The 17,813-nt window shown below is 41.0% G+C and overlaps 1 protein-coding gene across 4 annotated transcripts in view; it reads right to left on the reverse strand.

Moving 5' to 3' along the window:
* Positions 1 to 11,245: 11,245 nt before the first annotated feature.
* Positions 11,246 to 17,813, reverse strand: part of mib1 (MIB E3 ubiquitin protein ligase 1) — a 55,440-nt gene continuing 48,872 nt past the window's right edge. The window contains exons 17-22 of one of the 4 annotated variants that reach the window (XM_044221129.1): positions 17,551 to 17,740; positions 17,367 to 17,445; positions 17,142 to 17,228; positions 15,370 to 15,438; positions 14,503 to 14,603; positions 11,246 to 13,559 (exon numbers count right to left, since the gene is read on the reverse strand). In XM_044221129.1, the coding sequence (XP_044077064.1) occupies positions 13,419 to 13,559; positions 14,503 to 14,603; positions 15,370 to 15,438; positions 17,142 to 17,228; positions 17,367 to 17,445; positions 17,551 to 17,740 (667 nt within the window). In that variant the 3' untranslated portion in view covers positions 11,246 to 13,418. Of the gene's footprint in view, positions 13,560 to 14,502; positions 14,604 to 15,369; positions 15,442 to 17,072; positions 17,229 to 17,366; positions 17,446 to 17,550; positions 17,741 to 17,813 lie in introns of all 4 variants that reach the window. The other 3 variants (XM_044221128.1, XM_044221127.1, XM_044221126.1) reach the window with 3 other exon arrangements.

Here is a 17,813-nt window from a genome sequence, read left to right on the forward strand (position 1 = left end):
GATTAAACAAACAAGATAAAACATGTTAATTAGTGAGCTTTAGAGGTGCTGGGGGACACATTTCTGAACTATGGAGAGAGCTAGGCTAGTTGTTTCCCCCTGCTTCCAATCTCTATGCTAAGCTAGGCTAATCACCTCCTGGGTCTACCTCTAAACTTAACGCACAAACATCAGAGAGGTATCAATCTTCTCATCTAACTCTAGAAAAGAAGTGAATTAGTGTATTTCACAAAATGTTGAACTATTTCTTTAAAGACATTTCATCTCAAAGGAAGGGGCAATTGGAAGGATGTAGCGGTTAATGGCAGTGGCTGATCAATAAGGTGCACCGCACCAACCAAAATCAAAATTAAAATCAACATGTCTCATTACAGAGCTTTGATGATGTTTTATTTGGCTAAAGAATCATTTATAAATTGCTAACGAGAGTATTTATCTTCTGCGCTATGTTGGAAATATTACAACGTAATGTAGCACAAGCCGAGTTCTTATCACAAAGCACTTTAATATTTCCTCATCTCGCAGCAATAGGCCTTGCTGTACATGTGCTGTGAGTCATTCATCAGTGTCCTCTACACCTTAGACTTTTGCCCCAGAGTAAAGTACCTGGAGCACTACGTGCCAAACACGGTTCCTCTTAACTTTAAGACATCTTTACGTCTTGGCATTTTATGGCAGAAAGGATAAAGGTGATCATGAAGGTCATTGAAAAGATCCAGCGAGGGAGAGAGGATTGAACTGCGTGAACAAGTCTGCGTGGGAGAGAAGGAAGCAAAGAGGGATGAATAGAGGGAGGGAGAGGAAGAAGAAGAAGGAATTATGACTAGGAGGGAGGCTGCTTTCCAACACCACACATGGCTGGTGTGTAAAAGCCACACCACAGGAGCGTGCACACACACAAATACACACCTAGCAGGATTCCTACCTGTGACTTAGGTCAGTGGGAGGCTCAAGAGCAAGAGGTGCTAATCAGTAACAGTGTTATATGGCTGTGTTAATAGTTAACGTGGCCTCTAGACACCGTGCCCCTGGTCCAAGCACCTGCAGCCCCTTTTACAGGCATCATCCATGGAAAGAACAAATAGTCTGGATGCATGTTGGACACGTTACATGAACCATCTCATGTGACATGCCAACAGGTGTTTGGCGAGAAACACTCCCAAAAAAAGCGAGATCTGGTTAACAGAACAGAGTCAATTTGCGATCAAACTTTATTATTAGCTTCATAAAGCCATGGCATGTTCTGCACAACTTTATTGCCCAGTTTTTCTCTCTTCTCTTCTCTTCTCTTCCAGCTCTCCCTCCAGGGTCATAGTAACAGGAGTGAATGCTATCTGTCTGCCCAACTCCCCCTGATGGCCTTCTGGCTTCACACACACAAATTAATATTTGACAAACACTTCTGTCAAAATCTTGTAGCTGCTTCGAAAATTAGCCATTGCTAATCTCTCTCTCTCTCTCTACACATAGATACACACACACACACACACACACACACACACACAAGCATGCATTGCTGGCACATATCCATACAAAAAAACCCTCACACAAACACATGCCTCCCTAGGTCCTTGATAAATAGGGGCAGCATAAAATCAGGTTCAGGTCAGGATAACCTCATGGTGACCCACCTGCTCCTTCTCCTGTAGTGACCTCTCTCACCAGCTGCTAAGTCTGGCCTGCTGGCCCATCCCTGCTGCCAGGACAACCACACGCACACCCAACACTTCTGCATAAATGTACATGCACACAAGTTCTTCCAAAAACTTTACAGCAGTCAGGTCTCTTCTTTCTACAGTTGGTTTGTGATACCTTTTTCAGTATTCCACGTCCAAGCAGACTTGATCAAGTCTCAAAGTCCAAGAGCTTGATGCGAACGTAATGGCAGTGACATCAAGAGCGCACTAAGGCAATGTTAATGCTTCTCTATCTGGGCAAATGGAGGTGTGTGTGCACAGTGCAAACACACCCTTGTACCGAGGAGGCTAAGCTGGAGCAGTGTAAAAAAATCTGGGCTAATGTCTGTTTCTCGCACTAAATTGTTTTTTGATAAGGGAATATCTAGAGATAAGTGTTGTCACTATCCTATCTGAAAACCGGAAGCCAGTTCGATAAATCTCCCCTGTAATCTAATAGGAGTCATGGGCAGTAGCTGCCATCGAGGGAACACTGTCTGCTGTGCTGGGCTGAAGTGAAGACTTACTCTGATTAAAGAACAGGGAAGAAGTTAGCCAACACTGCCAGTTTGTGAAAATTGATAACATCTTTACATTAAACAAATGACTATCGCTACTCATTCAGGATTACTTTGGATTTGTGTACATATTAAAGTAATACTGATAGCCTTTGTCAGTTGCCTAGTGACAGTGTATCTCTGTTACAGTGCACAGAGCCAAAAAGTGAAACAAAGTGGAAACATTTGGCACATGTATTATATTCTGTGTACCTGAGGCAGGGCCAAGACGGTGACCTCTTTTAAGGATGAAAATGTCAGATGTCAACTGGAAATGCCTTTATGATAACCACTGACACAAAGAATTTTTGTATATAACTAATGAATGTAATTTTCTAGCTGTTTTATAGATTCGTTTTGTGCTTAAATACTGAAGTAATTACAAATAATGGTTTTGGATTATTAGGACTTTTCAATCTAAATATTGAAAGCAATTTGTTTTCACCTTTGTTTTTGAATTTTAGACTGAATTCATTTTCAGCAGTGCTTTGCTTTTCAGCCCCACAATTAGACACATTCAAACCCCAGCACCTTCCAGCACAACCACAGTCCTCCATTGTTGTCAAAAATTATTAAAAACACATCAATGAGCCACACTGTATTTGATTCTTCATTACCACGAACATGGCTGCTGTATGAGTCTATATATATGAGTCTTAAACAACAGCTGTTTTCTTAAATGTCCCAATAAGGAGGAATTGTCAGAGGTGTCCCTGCTTGCAAGCTGTATTATCATATGTACAACAACAATGTAACTTAATCAAAAACTAACTGAAGAAATGGTAATGTAATTATTCCAAGTCGATTTGCGTACTGTATTGACTTGAATGTGAGCCAGTGGCTGCTTAGATGGTAGAAAACCAATCTAAAACATCTGAACTGGACCAGCAAATCCTTCTCTCAGTAACACAGAGGCACTTAATCATTCAACCTCTTCACTGTTCTCCAGATCTTTTTCTGTGACAACAATCTAACTCTCTGAGCTGGAGGCGAACGGGGTCTCCTCCCCCCGGTGACCCGAGCTCCCAGGGGTTGGTGTTAAGTAAACTTTGTCAGCCACGCAACGATCTCCAGCAGAGAACTGTCTCTCTGCTCATCAGGAGACCTTCTCCATGACCCCCACCTCTCTGCCTTGGCATTCCTCTGCCACACCACCTCCCTGACCCACCTTGTCTTCATCTCTCCTGCCCTCCCCCGTCAGCCCCGCCATCCGTCCGTCGCCTTGGGTCCTGCTCTCTGTCCTAGCAGCCCGTGCGGCCGGCTGGTGTCTCCTCCGTTGGAGACAGCCTATCAGGGGCCTCACGTCATCTGTCTCCAGGACCTGACTGACAGGTCGACCTCAGAGATTACCAGCTACTATCAGAGGGGGGGGGGGGGGTTGTCTGTCCTCCCTAAGTGGATGCTCCTTTCTCTCACCATAACAGTGGTTGGGAACTGGAACCTACTTTAGGCCCCTGAAACTCTGATGTGGCATTTTATCTGTCTGGGAGCTGCTCTGTTGATTCGCTGCAAGGTCTGCAGGGACGGAGTGCCAGACAGTGACAGATATCAACTATCTTGGTCAGCGTAGACACAGAGAGGAGAGAAAACCTCAAGCTTGTTGGTCTTTGCTGTAAACATCTAGCGGGTTTCGGCTGTCCATCCAAGGGGTTTGTAATAACATAACGGAAAACTGCTGGTCTGCTATCAAGGTCCAGATGCTGCATTCCCAGGCTGCATGCTGAGACCTTCAACCCTAATATTAACAGAGTGAAAATTCTTCCAATGCAGGTTGAAAATATTCAGTGAAAATCAATATTAGTCTCTTCTTGATTCAGACACAAAGCAAAAAGTAGAAAATCTTTAATAATTTATATGGATAGGCTACTTGTAAATATAAAGATGTTTGTTAAAAGAATAGTTTGAAATTTGAGAAATACGCTTGCCAAGAGTTAAATGAGAAGACTGATACCATTCTCATGCTCGTATGCTAAACATGAAAATACAACCAGGAGCCGGTTAGCTTAGCTTAGCATAAAGACTGAAAACAGCTATCCTGACTCTGTCCAAAGGTAACAAAATCTGCCTACCAGCGTCTCCAAAGCTCACTAATTAACACATTATATATTGTTTGCAATTTGTACAAAAACCAAAGTGTAAAAACATCAAGTTGCAGTGTTACGGGGGTTTATGTGCCAGACTCTTTCTTGGCCGCCATACAGTCTCCAGCCTTTAGGCCTATGCTAAGCTAACCGTCTGCTTGCTGTAGCTTCATTTTCACGGTACAGAAAGGAGAGTGGTATTGATCTTCTTGTCTAAGTCTCGGCAAGAAAGTAAATTAGCGTATTTCCCGAAATGTCAGTGCTTTTCAGACATTAGCCAGGTACAACCTTCAAATTGTCAAAACATGTGAATGTTGATAAAGTATTGCCTTTTGCTTTCCATAGGAGCCCTGGTCTAGCCTCACTCTTTCAACAGTGACTCTACCAGAAGCTTATTCTGGCCTTTAAAAAAGACCTTTCTCTCTGCCAGGTGGTGTGAAGCTGGCTAACTCTCAAGCTCTCATCATTGCTCTCTGTCTAGAACATGGAGCCCTGGGATATTTGTGTATCGTGTATTGATTTGGAGGTACAACCCCTGGCTGTAAAACAAAGATAAAGAAGTTAGGCATTAACTATTTTTCCAGGGTTCACTCTGAGCCTGTTTCACATAGCTGGAACCCACCTGAAAAAAAACACACCAAAATGCCTGCTCGTGTGATGGACTCTGGAATATTGATTTTTCTCTCCGAACAAAAAACGGCCTTTGCAGTCAGTATTTCCCTCTGAGCTCAGATAGGGCTGCTACATTCCTGTCTACTCCCTCCAAGGTTACTGCCTGCTCGGCAGAGGCAAACACCTGTCAGATGTACGCTTGTTTTGTTACACAACGTGTCTTTGTAGCATTTGCTGTCTCCATAGAACCCCTTTTTTTTTTTTTTTTTTAGAAATGGAAAAAAATTGTAAGAAACAAAAAGGATTGCTCAGGGGAATTCAGTAAACTCTGGCTTGGGGAGTTTCCTTATTGTCTCTATCTGAGTTCACAAGGATTACAAACTGTTGAACTCTCTACTCGCATGTGGCTTAAATACTGATCCCAAAGCCAACCTTGTTTACAAATCATCACCTGGCACCATGCAGGAGGACAGTGTCATCAACACCTTGTTTGCTTAGTTGAGAGTTAAATGTGATGAGGTTTGCACTTGTTGATTAAGTATGTCTACCCAATTGTTCTACATTCTTGTGGAGGTGCGAAATGAATCACATCTAAAGAGGGCTCTGGTTTCTATTGGTTAATTACTTGAATAATTTACTTGTTGCTCTGATGTGACAGTGTAATACTGATAGTTAATGTTTTTTCAAAGAAATAAATCTAAAATATGAGCATACTAATACTAGTTCTTTGTGTTAGTTAATCCATTATTCATGTATTTTTAACCATTTAAGTTGACTGGAAATTGCTGCTTTGTTAGTGTTTGTAATCTACCCAATAAAATTAATAGGTTGCAGCATTTCTTACCTCGTCAGGAATCTTTTCAATCTCAGCATCAAAAGCACTTGACAGTTTACTACCTAGGCAAAGGTTGCAGCTCCACAGTTTTATAGAATTATTAAGTAAGCAATTATGATAACCCACTGTTTTAAAGATAATGGGATGATAAGGTTCTGCCAAACTCACACTGTAGTTTGCCCTTACACTGCTACTCCTGAGGAGAAAATCAATATCTTTTGCACTTAGTCCACTTTGTCCTCTTGACATGCTGAGTGTTTATTTTACCTGTTGAGCATTAAAAGTTCCAGAAGATCCACAGAAAATAGTAATTATAATCTAAAAATACACCTCGTAGCTTCACATTGTAATGACCCTGCTTGGCTAGTGGCATTTTTATCAAAGCTCATAAACCTTGAATGACTATATATTGATAAAGACTGTTTAAAGTGTCATTGGAACGATAACATTTGCACTGTAAATGTGGCTTGCAGGCTCCAGCCTCCAATCGTGCTGGGACGATAAGGACAGCACTGATTGGGGCCACAACCAATAGGTCAAAAGCCACAGAATATTTGTTTTGTGGATGTTGAAAGGCAAGTTTTGCTTTGTCAAAATCATTAAATGAAAATAATTAAATCAACTCAGGATCAAACGTGTGGGCCTCTAAAACCAGAAGGCAAATTAACTGTGATAATTAGTAAAGCATTTGCAATTGATGCAATTTGTCCTTAAACGTTGAACTCCAAATAATTGCTATTGAGTAAGGAATACTGGATGTGACCTAGTGCACATCTTGCAAACACCCTCCTGTTCTGATACCACATGCACATGATTTTATGTTTGTAGAATACAAAATGTAACTAGAAGGGCACTCGGAGAGCGCAGACCTCTGACAAGGCCAATAGTCCAGTCTTCTATGATATGCAAACCTGCAAGTGCAACCACTATATATGTCTGGATACATTTCCAAAACTATTAGAATTACAATATGTCAAAAATGGTTGCGCCTAGCTGAATCCTCATCATCTCAGCCTAGCATTTATTATGTACTTCTAAATTGAAAATATTTCACATACTTAACATACATTTGTGAAAACCAGAAAACACTTAATTATCATGTACATATGCACAAATATCAAATACTTGGACTGAAATAACATCATGAACATGGCAGCTTGTTATCAAAAACAGTTGTTATCAAAAACTGTATGTTCACAAGGAAGACATTTTTACTTGAGCGCAGGTTGGAAAATCTGGAATTCCGGATGAATCCGGAAAAATCACATGCCTAATTGCTTCTTTCTTACATACCTGCTGCATTTGTTTCTACAGTGATGTTTGAGGTGGCTGTTATGTTTTGTTGCATTGACCTATCACGCAATGTTAATGAAAGTGAAAAATAATTTGTGTATCACGAAAAACGTGAACAGCACTATCTAGGGCCAGTGTTTGGTTTGTCCGTTCTGGGCATGTTTCTGTAGAAACATGGCGACCTCTTGGGAAGGGGACCCACTCCCTCTGTAGATAAAAACGGCTTATTCTAAGGTAACGTTAATGAAAACACAGTGATTCTTATTTTCAGCTCATTATACAATAATGACAACATACTTATAAATATTATATTCCATTTCTGCCAATAGCTCCTCCTAAATGTTACACACTGGGCCTTTAAGTCACAAAAAAGTAGATCACACACTAGAAAAAATACTAGTTAAAATACAAGTTACTTTGTGCTTTTTTTTACTTATAGAAATTTTTGTTGTTTGTGTTAACCTTCTCCCTCTACATGCATAAATAACACATAACACACCACTGAGAGAGAGAGAGAGATGGACGAGTGGTTTGACACTTTGCCCTGATCAATATTAATAAAGCAATCAGCATATCAGGGGCCTATGAGAGGATAGCTGTTTATGGCTTTACTGTGGAGGTGGGGCTGCTGCTGTCAGGTACATCAACCCACCCATACAACACACAAACATCTTTGGGGACTCTGAGTGACTTGAAGGTTTACCATAACCGTAACCACGACTAATATATGCTAAACTTTACCCTAACTGTAAATAATGATGAAAATTCAGACAGTTTCTGGTGCATTCAGCAGAAGCTGAATGCACCAGAAACCAGAAAGCAGTTAAAACAAAACAGTTTATGTCCTCACTTTGACAACTGGCTCAAAGTCCAAAAATTGGTCCCAAAATGCAACACAAACAAATCCCTGGGCTGGACGTTCGGCCCTTCCCTTCTTCTCTGGTCTTTAAAGAGTCTGTCCAGACAGCCAGATTGCACTTTGCTCAGCCCTGACCATAAACTGAGACAATAAATTCAATCGGACTTCTGAACTGGATGACATGAGGGAGAGGACCTTCAGACAGTCAGTGATCAATTCCTCCAACATGGAAGGAAAGCCCAAGTGGCCAAAACAGATGGAAAGAAGTAGGCCTATTGTCCCCATTTTTTTTAATCTGTGTGGTCCAAATCCAGGGAAGAAATGATTTCTGCAGCTACAGGTTTAACAAAAAACAAAAATACTGACTGAGAATTTGAAGTCTGAAAATTTAAACTAATGTTGTGTAATAAGAAATATGCTGCAGACGGCAATGATTCAAGGTCTAATTCTCTAACTTTACCCTCTTTTCTGTTGGTGGAAAATACGCCAGACCCAGAATTAATTTCCCATTGAGACTTCATAAATCAATCCAGTGAAATCAGAAAAATGTTACTTAATGTCCATTAAGTAAACCTTTTTGTTTTCATAGCTTGATGCTGAGGCCCTGAATGATCATCACTTCTTAGTCTGGGTTTAAGTTTTGCTCAGACAATTTAGTGAAATATCCTTCATGCTGTTTCTAGCAGGAACGGAGCACAATTGGGATCACAACATGTGGAGTTCAAGTTCTGTATCAAGATGTGGTAGTAAATTTAAGCTTTTCTGCCAGCCAAGGTGAGGATTAACAAGTGAGCCTATTGCTCTGAGACAACTAAATATTTAACCTCTAGATGAATGATGGTGTCTATAACTAGCTGTCACACCAAAATAGAATGCACGATTAACTCAGACATTTTGTTGATTTGTCCTCTGCAGCACAAATATAAGTCTATATATGACAGGAGAGGCCTACAGTATTTAGTCATTGGATGTACTGCCACCTTGTGATGTGCTCTGAAACCTGCATGTCAAAAGCCTGTTGTCAGAGCTTCACTTCACAGTAGATGTGGAGAGAATATATTCATCTCTGTCAGGTCATAACTTCAGAACCAACACCAAGGGCAAAGCCTGGGGGGGAGGCAGGCACAGACTTTTCCTCCCCTGCGGCATGCTGACTTCACCGGCAGATGGATGTCACCGACCCTTCTCAGTGATCACAGCAGAGACTTGAAGCAGGGTCACAGTCATTTTCCTGATCGTGGTTGACCACTCTCCTCTCCAGGGGTTCAATTCATCTCTATCTGCTGCTCAGTGAAGCCTGCAGTGCCGGGCCACCATCACTCACACGCTGTGGGGCAGCCGGTGGATTAGCTGACCCCCTGGTGTGGGAGTAACAACCCCTGCAGTCCAGTCTGCAAACACTGCAGCCTTCAAGCAGCTGAAACCAGCAGGCGCGGCGGTCAGGGATCCTCCCCAGGATCAGGCTGTGGCCAGGGGAGAGATAGTGGCATCTCCAGCACCCTGACAGACAGTCAGCATGGCAGGACTGGTCTGCAGTCAGTCACAATGATGGACAAGCAGCCTGGTCCTGACATTCACCCCTGAATGTCTCTATTCAGCTTGTAGACTATTTTAAAGATCTAATTTTATGGGTTTTTTTATAATTCTGACATACACTACATGGCCAAAAGTATGTGGACATGCAAATATCACACTCATATGTGATTGTTGAACACCTCATTGCAAAACCCTGGGCATCTGCTGCTAATGAGCCTCCACTCATCAGGGAAAGCTTTCCACAAGATTTTGGAACCTGGCTGCAAGGATTTGCTCCCACTCAGCCACAAGAGCATCAGTGAGCTCAGCCAATGGTGTTGGGCAATAAAGGGCTAAAGGGCCTTCCCCTAACTGCTGCTACAAAGTTGGAAGCACACTATTATCACATTATCCAGAATATTGTAATGTTGCTGCTCTTAGCGTTAACTGTTAACTGTATTCTTACTGCATACAACTGTAGCTGCAAGAATTAGTCGATGGACAGAAAATTCATCGGCAGCTATTTTGAAATTCGATCAATCATTTATGCAATTTATTAAGCAAAAAGGCCAAACATTCTCTGGGTCCAGCTTCATCACACATCAGGATTTTTGCCTTCTCTGTTTTATATTAATGTATACTTCTTTGGGTTTTGGACTGTTTGTCGACTAACACATTTTTTTAGACATTTCATAGTCCAAACAAGTAATCGATTAATCAAGAAAATAATCAGCAGATTAATCGATAATGAAAATAATCCTTAGCTGCAGTCCTACTTTTGGTTTGGTTAGTTCTGCATCTTCACAAAAACAAGGACATTTTGAACAGTGAAATATACATAATTACCATTAAAGTACACCAACCATCCAAATAAACATTGGTAAAATGAGGTAATCTACAATGAAAAACCTCCACAATAATAAATCTAATTTTACAATATCATTGTATGCTGTAGCATCAAGATTTCCCTTATGTGGAACTAAGGGGCCAAACAATGAAAAACAGCTGCAGAAGAAACATGTCCAAGTGACTGGGATGTCCACATACTTATGGCCATTTAGTGTATGTATTCTCCAAGCAGAAAATGGCGGCTGCCATTCACTCAATGTCTAACACTGTAGCAGGAAAACCATATGAGTACCCATTGTTTTAAAGACAGCTACTTCAGTATAAAAAGACACAGCACTATACACCAACTGTCTAGGCCTTGTGCCAAGTCACAGAGATCTGAGAGGGTATAAAGAGGCGTCAGAGTCTCCCCTACAGTCAGTGTGCATTGACGAAGTGAGAGGGTGACAGCATGATAAATGTCTTGTTATGAGCAGCTGCGTACTGCTGCTGCATGTGAGCCAAGCCCAAAGACGTCCAGGTTATGAATGGATTAGTCAATAAGCTAGAACATAAATGGCCTTTGGTCATAATTCCTTAGTGCTAGGAAGATGCCTTGCGAGATGTCCCGCTGTCACACCACTCACTGGAGAAAATGCATCACTCTATTTGGGCCTCTCTCATCTCTCCTGAGAGGTTTTCTTTACTCTTGCTCTTTGCTCTTCTCTCTCTGATTAGCATAGCTGACCTATAGCATGCCGGTGCCGAGTCATTATTAGGTGTTAGCATTTTCAATTACCTCACACCTCCCATCTCTGCCACCCTGTCTCCTCTTTGAGGCAGACGCTGCACAGCAGGAGAAAAGCAACAAAATGTTAATTTTCTGCTTATAAGAAGCTAACTACATCTGAGCTCAACTTGAAAAACAAAACAAAAAACAAGCTAATGAACAATTCAGTAGAAGTTAGAACAACAAACTTCCAATGTCCCATGGTTCATTTAGAACTTTATTTCAGCTATATGGTTGTTTTAAAAGCACTTATTAGCAATACAGTCCGAACATTTCATGTTTCAACATGTCGTACTGCATATGTCAAACATTCATGCCAAAGAAAATACTACTGATACTTTTCCAACAGGACGATTACAGGTATTGAAAATAAAGTACAAAATAGGCTTTTTCATAACAACCATAACAAGACAACACTACCATAAAGCGTATTAGTGCTTCTAGCTTAAAGTGTTATCATGATCAATGAAAGGAATCAAAACTGTAGTCAAAAAAGTTGCTTTCAGTCCTAAAAGGAAAAAAAATAAAAAATGCTTGAATGTGGTTGCAAATTCCCACATAGCTAGCCACCTTGCTGAGTCTCCGCATGGGCAACTGCCTTTTAAAAGAGGTAAGGCAAGTTCTGTCTTAAAAAAATCATTAGCTTTCCTCCAAAATAAAACACCGGTGAAAAGATACTTGACACTTTTGACAACAAAATGTCTTTTTTTTCTGTTTCACAAATGAACAAGTTAGGCATACAGAGACCTATTTCAGAGAAAAATGCTTCTACTGATGATTACTAGAAAGCTATTGCCAACAAAAAGCAAATAAAAAACATCACAAACGTATCTCAACATTAATAAGCAGAATGATTCAGATTTTGAGGCTACATATTAGGAAGGCAGTGATACCTATAAATCCTATTTTCTGGGCAGCAATACAAAATAATTTATTCTACATTTTCATCTTAGTGTTCTAATAGATTGTACTCTCTAGCTCAATAAATGTTGATTTTGATAAAAAGGAAATAGACTTAAATAAAAAAAGTAATACAAGATAAAGAGCACCTTATCCCCATACAAGTTATTTAACAAGTAGATTTTTGGAAGCAAATGGCACAGAGTCATCAATGGTAAATTAGCAATGCTGATTGAATTGTACATTTTTTGTCAGACAATACCACCAAGTCTCAACAGTTTAACATCAAGTTGTGACAAGATACTCTTGTTACAGAAATGTTTGCATCATGTGGGTTTGTGTGTACAACAAACAGGTACAACATGGGCAGATCACTGGACAGAAGCTGAATGAGTTTGTGTGTTTGTCTTGAATTCCTACACGGTGGCTCTGGAATTCACAGCCAAAAGGGTGATGCAACACCGTTGTCGTTCTTGGTACAGCTTGGTAAACACAGTACGGGTGTGGTGTGCTACCTGGCTGTTACTACAACTCAAACTGTGTTTTATTACTGAGCTGAAGTGGACCTCCACAGCCGGTGCAGAAAAGACCTTCTACCTTGACTCAGCTTTTCTAGTGCAAAACTGCCAACATATGGTCTTCAACTGCAAGGACAGTCTGCATGCAGTGTATCACAACTGACACAGACATGATGCTAAAACACTCACTGAACCTTTAAGTGGTGCAAACAGTAATATGTCACAAACTTGCCATACTGTCATGAAAAATGAAGTACTTAAAATCCTGGAGCTTCCGATACCAATATACGTGCATAAAGATTTACAAATACAATAAAACTTGACTGCAGCTGGCACTGACTGCGACAGATGCATGACAACTTAAAATCTAAGGTAACAGGCTGACCTCTACATCACCTCCTCTACACTTCTGAATTTGCTCTGATTCGTAGAGCTGTTCTAAGATGACATCCAGAAATGGGACTTACTCCTAACTAAAGTTCATATCCAAGACCATGAGTCTAAAGGAGCCACCATAGACTCAATCAGAGAAAAAGTTTCACATGCCAAGTATAAACAGAGAAAAGGAGAATGAGAAGGGAATGGTGGGAAAAGAAAGGCAGAGAGAAAAATGAGAAAAAGGCAACGCCTGTGATGCGTGCATCTTTCTGGCTGCAGATATACATGATGACAGATGATGAACACATGATGAACAGCAAAACTGATAAAAGTCAATTCATATTTTTTCCTTGTTTTGTAACAGAAATTCCATCTGAACACAATCAAACCATTAAGAGGGCATTTGTTGTGTCCAATAAGACATTTGAGAACGCCCTTGGCTGGCTGACTCGGGTGCTGTGAGGATGGTCGAGTAGCAGCAGCAGTAGCAGCAGCAGCAGCAGCTGGTGTGATTGTGGCTTTGCGGGCGTGGTCGGTGTGGGCTTTAAGAGAAGAGAGAGAGTCTGTGGGGGGCATCTAGTAGAGGAGGATGCGGCGCTCAATGGCCTTGCGGCAGATGGGGCACTCACTCATTCGGTCCCCACACAGCTGGCAGGTGCCGTGGCCGCACATGAAGATCATGTTCTTCAGCCGGTCCAGACACACCGGACACATGGTCTGCAGACAGATGAAGTGAAGAAATCACAGTTCATGTTTTGTTGTGATAAAGTCATTTCAACTTTAAAAAAAAGACAACACAGAGAATCACTAACTGAGCCAAGCCTTGTACAAAAACTTTATGACACAGACAACTGTTTGATCACACAAACACATTTCACAGCAGTGTTCATCACTTCCCAGTTCTATTTTATTCTTCCTTTGTAGTTCATGAGTCACACCTGGTGTGTGTCTACGTAACAAACGGGGTGTGTCCAGCTTAGTCACATTATGGTAAAACTTTATTTTCAACAGAAATGGTTGTGCACTGAATGTCCTGTAAAGCCTGTGTGTAGTCTTGAAAATAATCAGTAGAGCTGAAATGATTAGCTGATAGTCAAATTAGTCAATCAACCAAATAGAGACAATTTTCATAACAGATTAATCGTTTAAGTAATTTATCAAGAAACTGGTACAAGCTTCTCAAATGTGAGGATTTGCTGATTTTGCATCTTTTATAAAACTAGTGCAGTGCCCGTTCAAAACGTGCCTGTTCGGTCTGCACGTGGGGTGACGAAGGCAACGGATGCCTGCGACTGCCCCAGCCGCGGCAAAGCGGGAGGAACCTGGGGCTATGCCTGTCTGAGGGTCACTGTGTCCAGCAGTTCACATAAGTGAATTGCTTGGCCTGCTGCTTGCAGCTTTCTCAATATCATCTAACTGCAGAGCTGGAGAACCCCTGCATTTCTAGATGCAGCAGTTCCAGACACAGTTTTAGACGTACTCATGCAACACCAGTTTTGGTTTTCACCCTGACACACCCAACCAAATGGGGGCCAGCAACCTGTAACTCAAAACAGTGCACACTGGTGGGATGGAACAACATGTTCACATTCACTGTACCTCAGGTGTAGATTATTAACGGCAGGAGTACCACACTTGCGGACTGTTCTACAGTGCTTACCTGTTCCTTGATGTCCTGGAGCTGTTGCTGTAGCTTCTGCACATCAGCGTTGACGTTGGTGTTGTCCTTGTCTCTCTGCAAGGCTGGGATGTTTCCGCTAGCTGTTTGGACACAACAGTAAAAAGACATGTTGAGGACAAAAACGGAATTCAACTACCAGCCGCAAGACTAAACAAAACAGTTTGCACTAGTGGCCACATCAAACTTCACCTCCTCATAATGATAAACTATATTGCCAATTAAACAGAAATGCAGACACACCAACATTGCCATTCTGAAATAAGCTGGTAGCTAGATTATATTTAAAACATGATTTTTGTGAACAAGCTTGGATCACAAACACATGCACTCTGAATTTTATTATGTTTGGCAGATCAAACTTGGGCTCTAGCCATCTGTGTTGGCAATGCATTCACTTTTAAATGATTTGAATTCAGAAATGTATACTTTGTAATTATCTGAAATCTAAACTGGCACAGAACAAAACATCATACAACACTACTGGCATTGTAAGAGACACAGGATGCATGTGTATAATGATACCAGTGTGAAACTGCCTGAATATATTATCTCAAAACTCCATAAGAATTAGCTGGACTGAGGCACTGTTGGGGACCCCATTCCAGGCTGGCAAACATCTGCCAGAAATAGTGAGCAGTGGGCACCAGTGTGATTCTTGGCATGTGCATCACATTTATAGTGTATCAACATATACTGTTTAGGGTGTGTGTATCCCTGCAAGAGAAGGGAGGGGGTTTGGGGGGGGATTAGGCATAGGGGCCAGGGCAGCACTGTGGGGAGCTCTTTAAAAAAAAAAAAAAAAAAAAAAGAGTCTGATAAGGGAGGGGATCATAGAGGTATACTTACACCAACTTAGTGCCAGATTGTTGGGCTGGAGAAGATCCTGCGATCCCCCTGCCATACTGTTAGAGCTCCCTGCTGGGAATAACCAGTCACATTGTTACAGCAGGAGCCGTCCTCACCAGCTCAACAGTTGGGCTGAGGACCAAAACTACTCACTACAGCCTCTAAAGGAGGTTCAGAGAAAGAATTTGAAGAGAAAGCTAGCAAGTTGGAAACAGTGATCAGGGAAAGAGAGGGAAATAGAGTCTCTTCCATTTAGAACTAACAGTTAAAATGCATAGCAGCAAGTGATTTTTTCTCTTTTTGCCATCAGCCAATGCTAAAGCATGAGTCTAATGCCTGTGCTCACTCGGCTATAAGTACATTATGAAAACCAAGTACTAAACTAGAGAAGTAGGGAGTCAAAATAATCAAAGTGACGGATGAATTTTGTGCACTAGATTTGCTTTTGTAACAGACATTAACAGTCAGTGTTACTGGGATGAAGGGAAAGGAGATAAACAATCAATGCTGCCCCTTGCATGAGTGTATGTGTCTTTGAGTCTGTATTCACTTTTGCACGTCTGGTAATGACTGCAGGTAAGATTTGCATGCCAACAACGTGACACTTGGAGAAATGTAAAATTATTAATACGGGGTAAACATGAAGTTAGTGAACTTACAACAGTTTCCCTTTTAACTCAACATAAAATGTGGACAACACCATAGAAATAACCACTAGTGAGATGCATCACTAAAAGAAGGATATGGGCAATAAAACACTGTGTTCAACTTGAAGACAAGAAGATGGATTGTGAATGCAACCAAAAGTAAATATATTTACACACTACATTACATCACTATTCAGTTACATCCACGTGTGAAAAGTCATATTTTAGGTAAAACTGATGACATTCATGGCTTCTGTGCAACTGAAAAACTTGCTTGTTAGGTGTTTTATCTAAAATATTTTATCATTCCAACTGTTTTGTGTCCATATTTAGAAATTCTCTATGAGGGAGGTATTATAATTCAGTTCTTTTTCACATTCATGTGGGTATTAATATGCATATATCATTATGACTACAGGACGTTTAGCATATGCTTACAAATAAGTTCATCCATTTTATGTGAATGTGATTAGTCAAACTTTTAGAGGCCACAGAGACATGAATAAGGTAATCAGGCTGTCTGTATACTATGACATTATTGTATTATTCAATGCGGGTCAGCAAAACTCAATCTAGAAATGGCTTCTGAGATCCTGCTTATAAAAAGATTGATTTGAAACACAAAATCCTCTCTCTTTGGAAGATCCATGTGGTGGATTTCAGACAAGGCAGCCAAGCATTTGCGAAGCCACTGTCCATTTCAGCCAATAGCTAAACAGAAGCTAATACAAATGACATGATCAAAATGGATGCAATGATTAAAACATGCCAGATCTAGTAGTGGAAAAGAGTTTAGAAAGTAAGATTGACTGATTCAAATGTCTGACTTAATGAGTAGATTTCTAACATGTCTACTATGATGACAAAAAACAAAACAAAGTATCAGTGATGCAAACAAAGGAATAAAATGCATAAGCAAGGCAGCAACAAAGCAAAAGATAAAAAGGGCTAAAGCAGATATTTTGAAAATATATTTGACAGTGGAAACTAAAAAAGAAGAAAAGAAAGAAGGAAAAAAGGGGGAATTAAAAGGGAACGTGTGGAAGATTCACTCACTAAGGTCATCATCATCATCATCATCATCATCATCATCATCATCATCATCAGCGGCATCATCCTCCATACCTTTCCCTCCACAGCAAAGAACGAAAGGGGTGCGGCGTTCCACCACAGCCCGACACTGTACGCACTTCTTCATGAGGCTGGCACAGTCTGGTAATAACAAAACACATATTGTTCAGACCTGGATGCAAAGTCTATTTTATATACTTTTTTTTTCCCCCATTCAGGCCAAATTCGAGCAGCAGGTGCAAATGTCAAGGTTATGATGTTGAAATATGTGTAACTTACTCTCACAAGCGCACATGTGACCACAGGGCTGGAACAACACGGCTGCCTTTTTGTCAGAGCAGACTACGCACTCTTCAATCTGTGGAGGGACAAATTAAACAACAAAAGGGAATACAAGTGTCTATCCACTGTTTGTTATGTATGTATTTCTGAGTAAAACAGACAGTAGTAGTGCTTCTGATACCTTGGTTCTTGACTGGACCTGATCCTTGCAGATGAGACACTTCTTGACACGAGGCGAGCAGAGGGAGCAGGTGGCGATGTGTCCACAGGGCCCGAACAGAGTGTCTCTCTTCATGTCTGAACACACCATACACTCCTCCAGTGACTCAATGTTGCTGTTCAGAGACGGGCTGCGGGTGCCAACCTGGCCGCTGGAACATTGAGAATAAAACCACAGTGTGTGAGAGCAGAAGAGATTACAAGCAAGAGAGGCTGACAGAGAAC

This window comes from Siniperca chuatsi, linkage group LG13 (genome assembly GCF_020085105.1).
Source record: "Siniperca chuatsi isolate FFG_IHB_CAS linkage group LG13, ASM2008510v1, whole genome shotgun sequence".
Taxonomy (NCBI): domain Eukaryota; kingdom Metazoa; phylum Chordata; class Actinopteri; order Centrarchiformes; family Sinipercidae; genus Siniperca; species Siniperca chuatsi.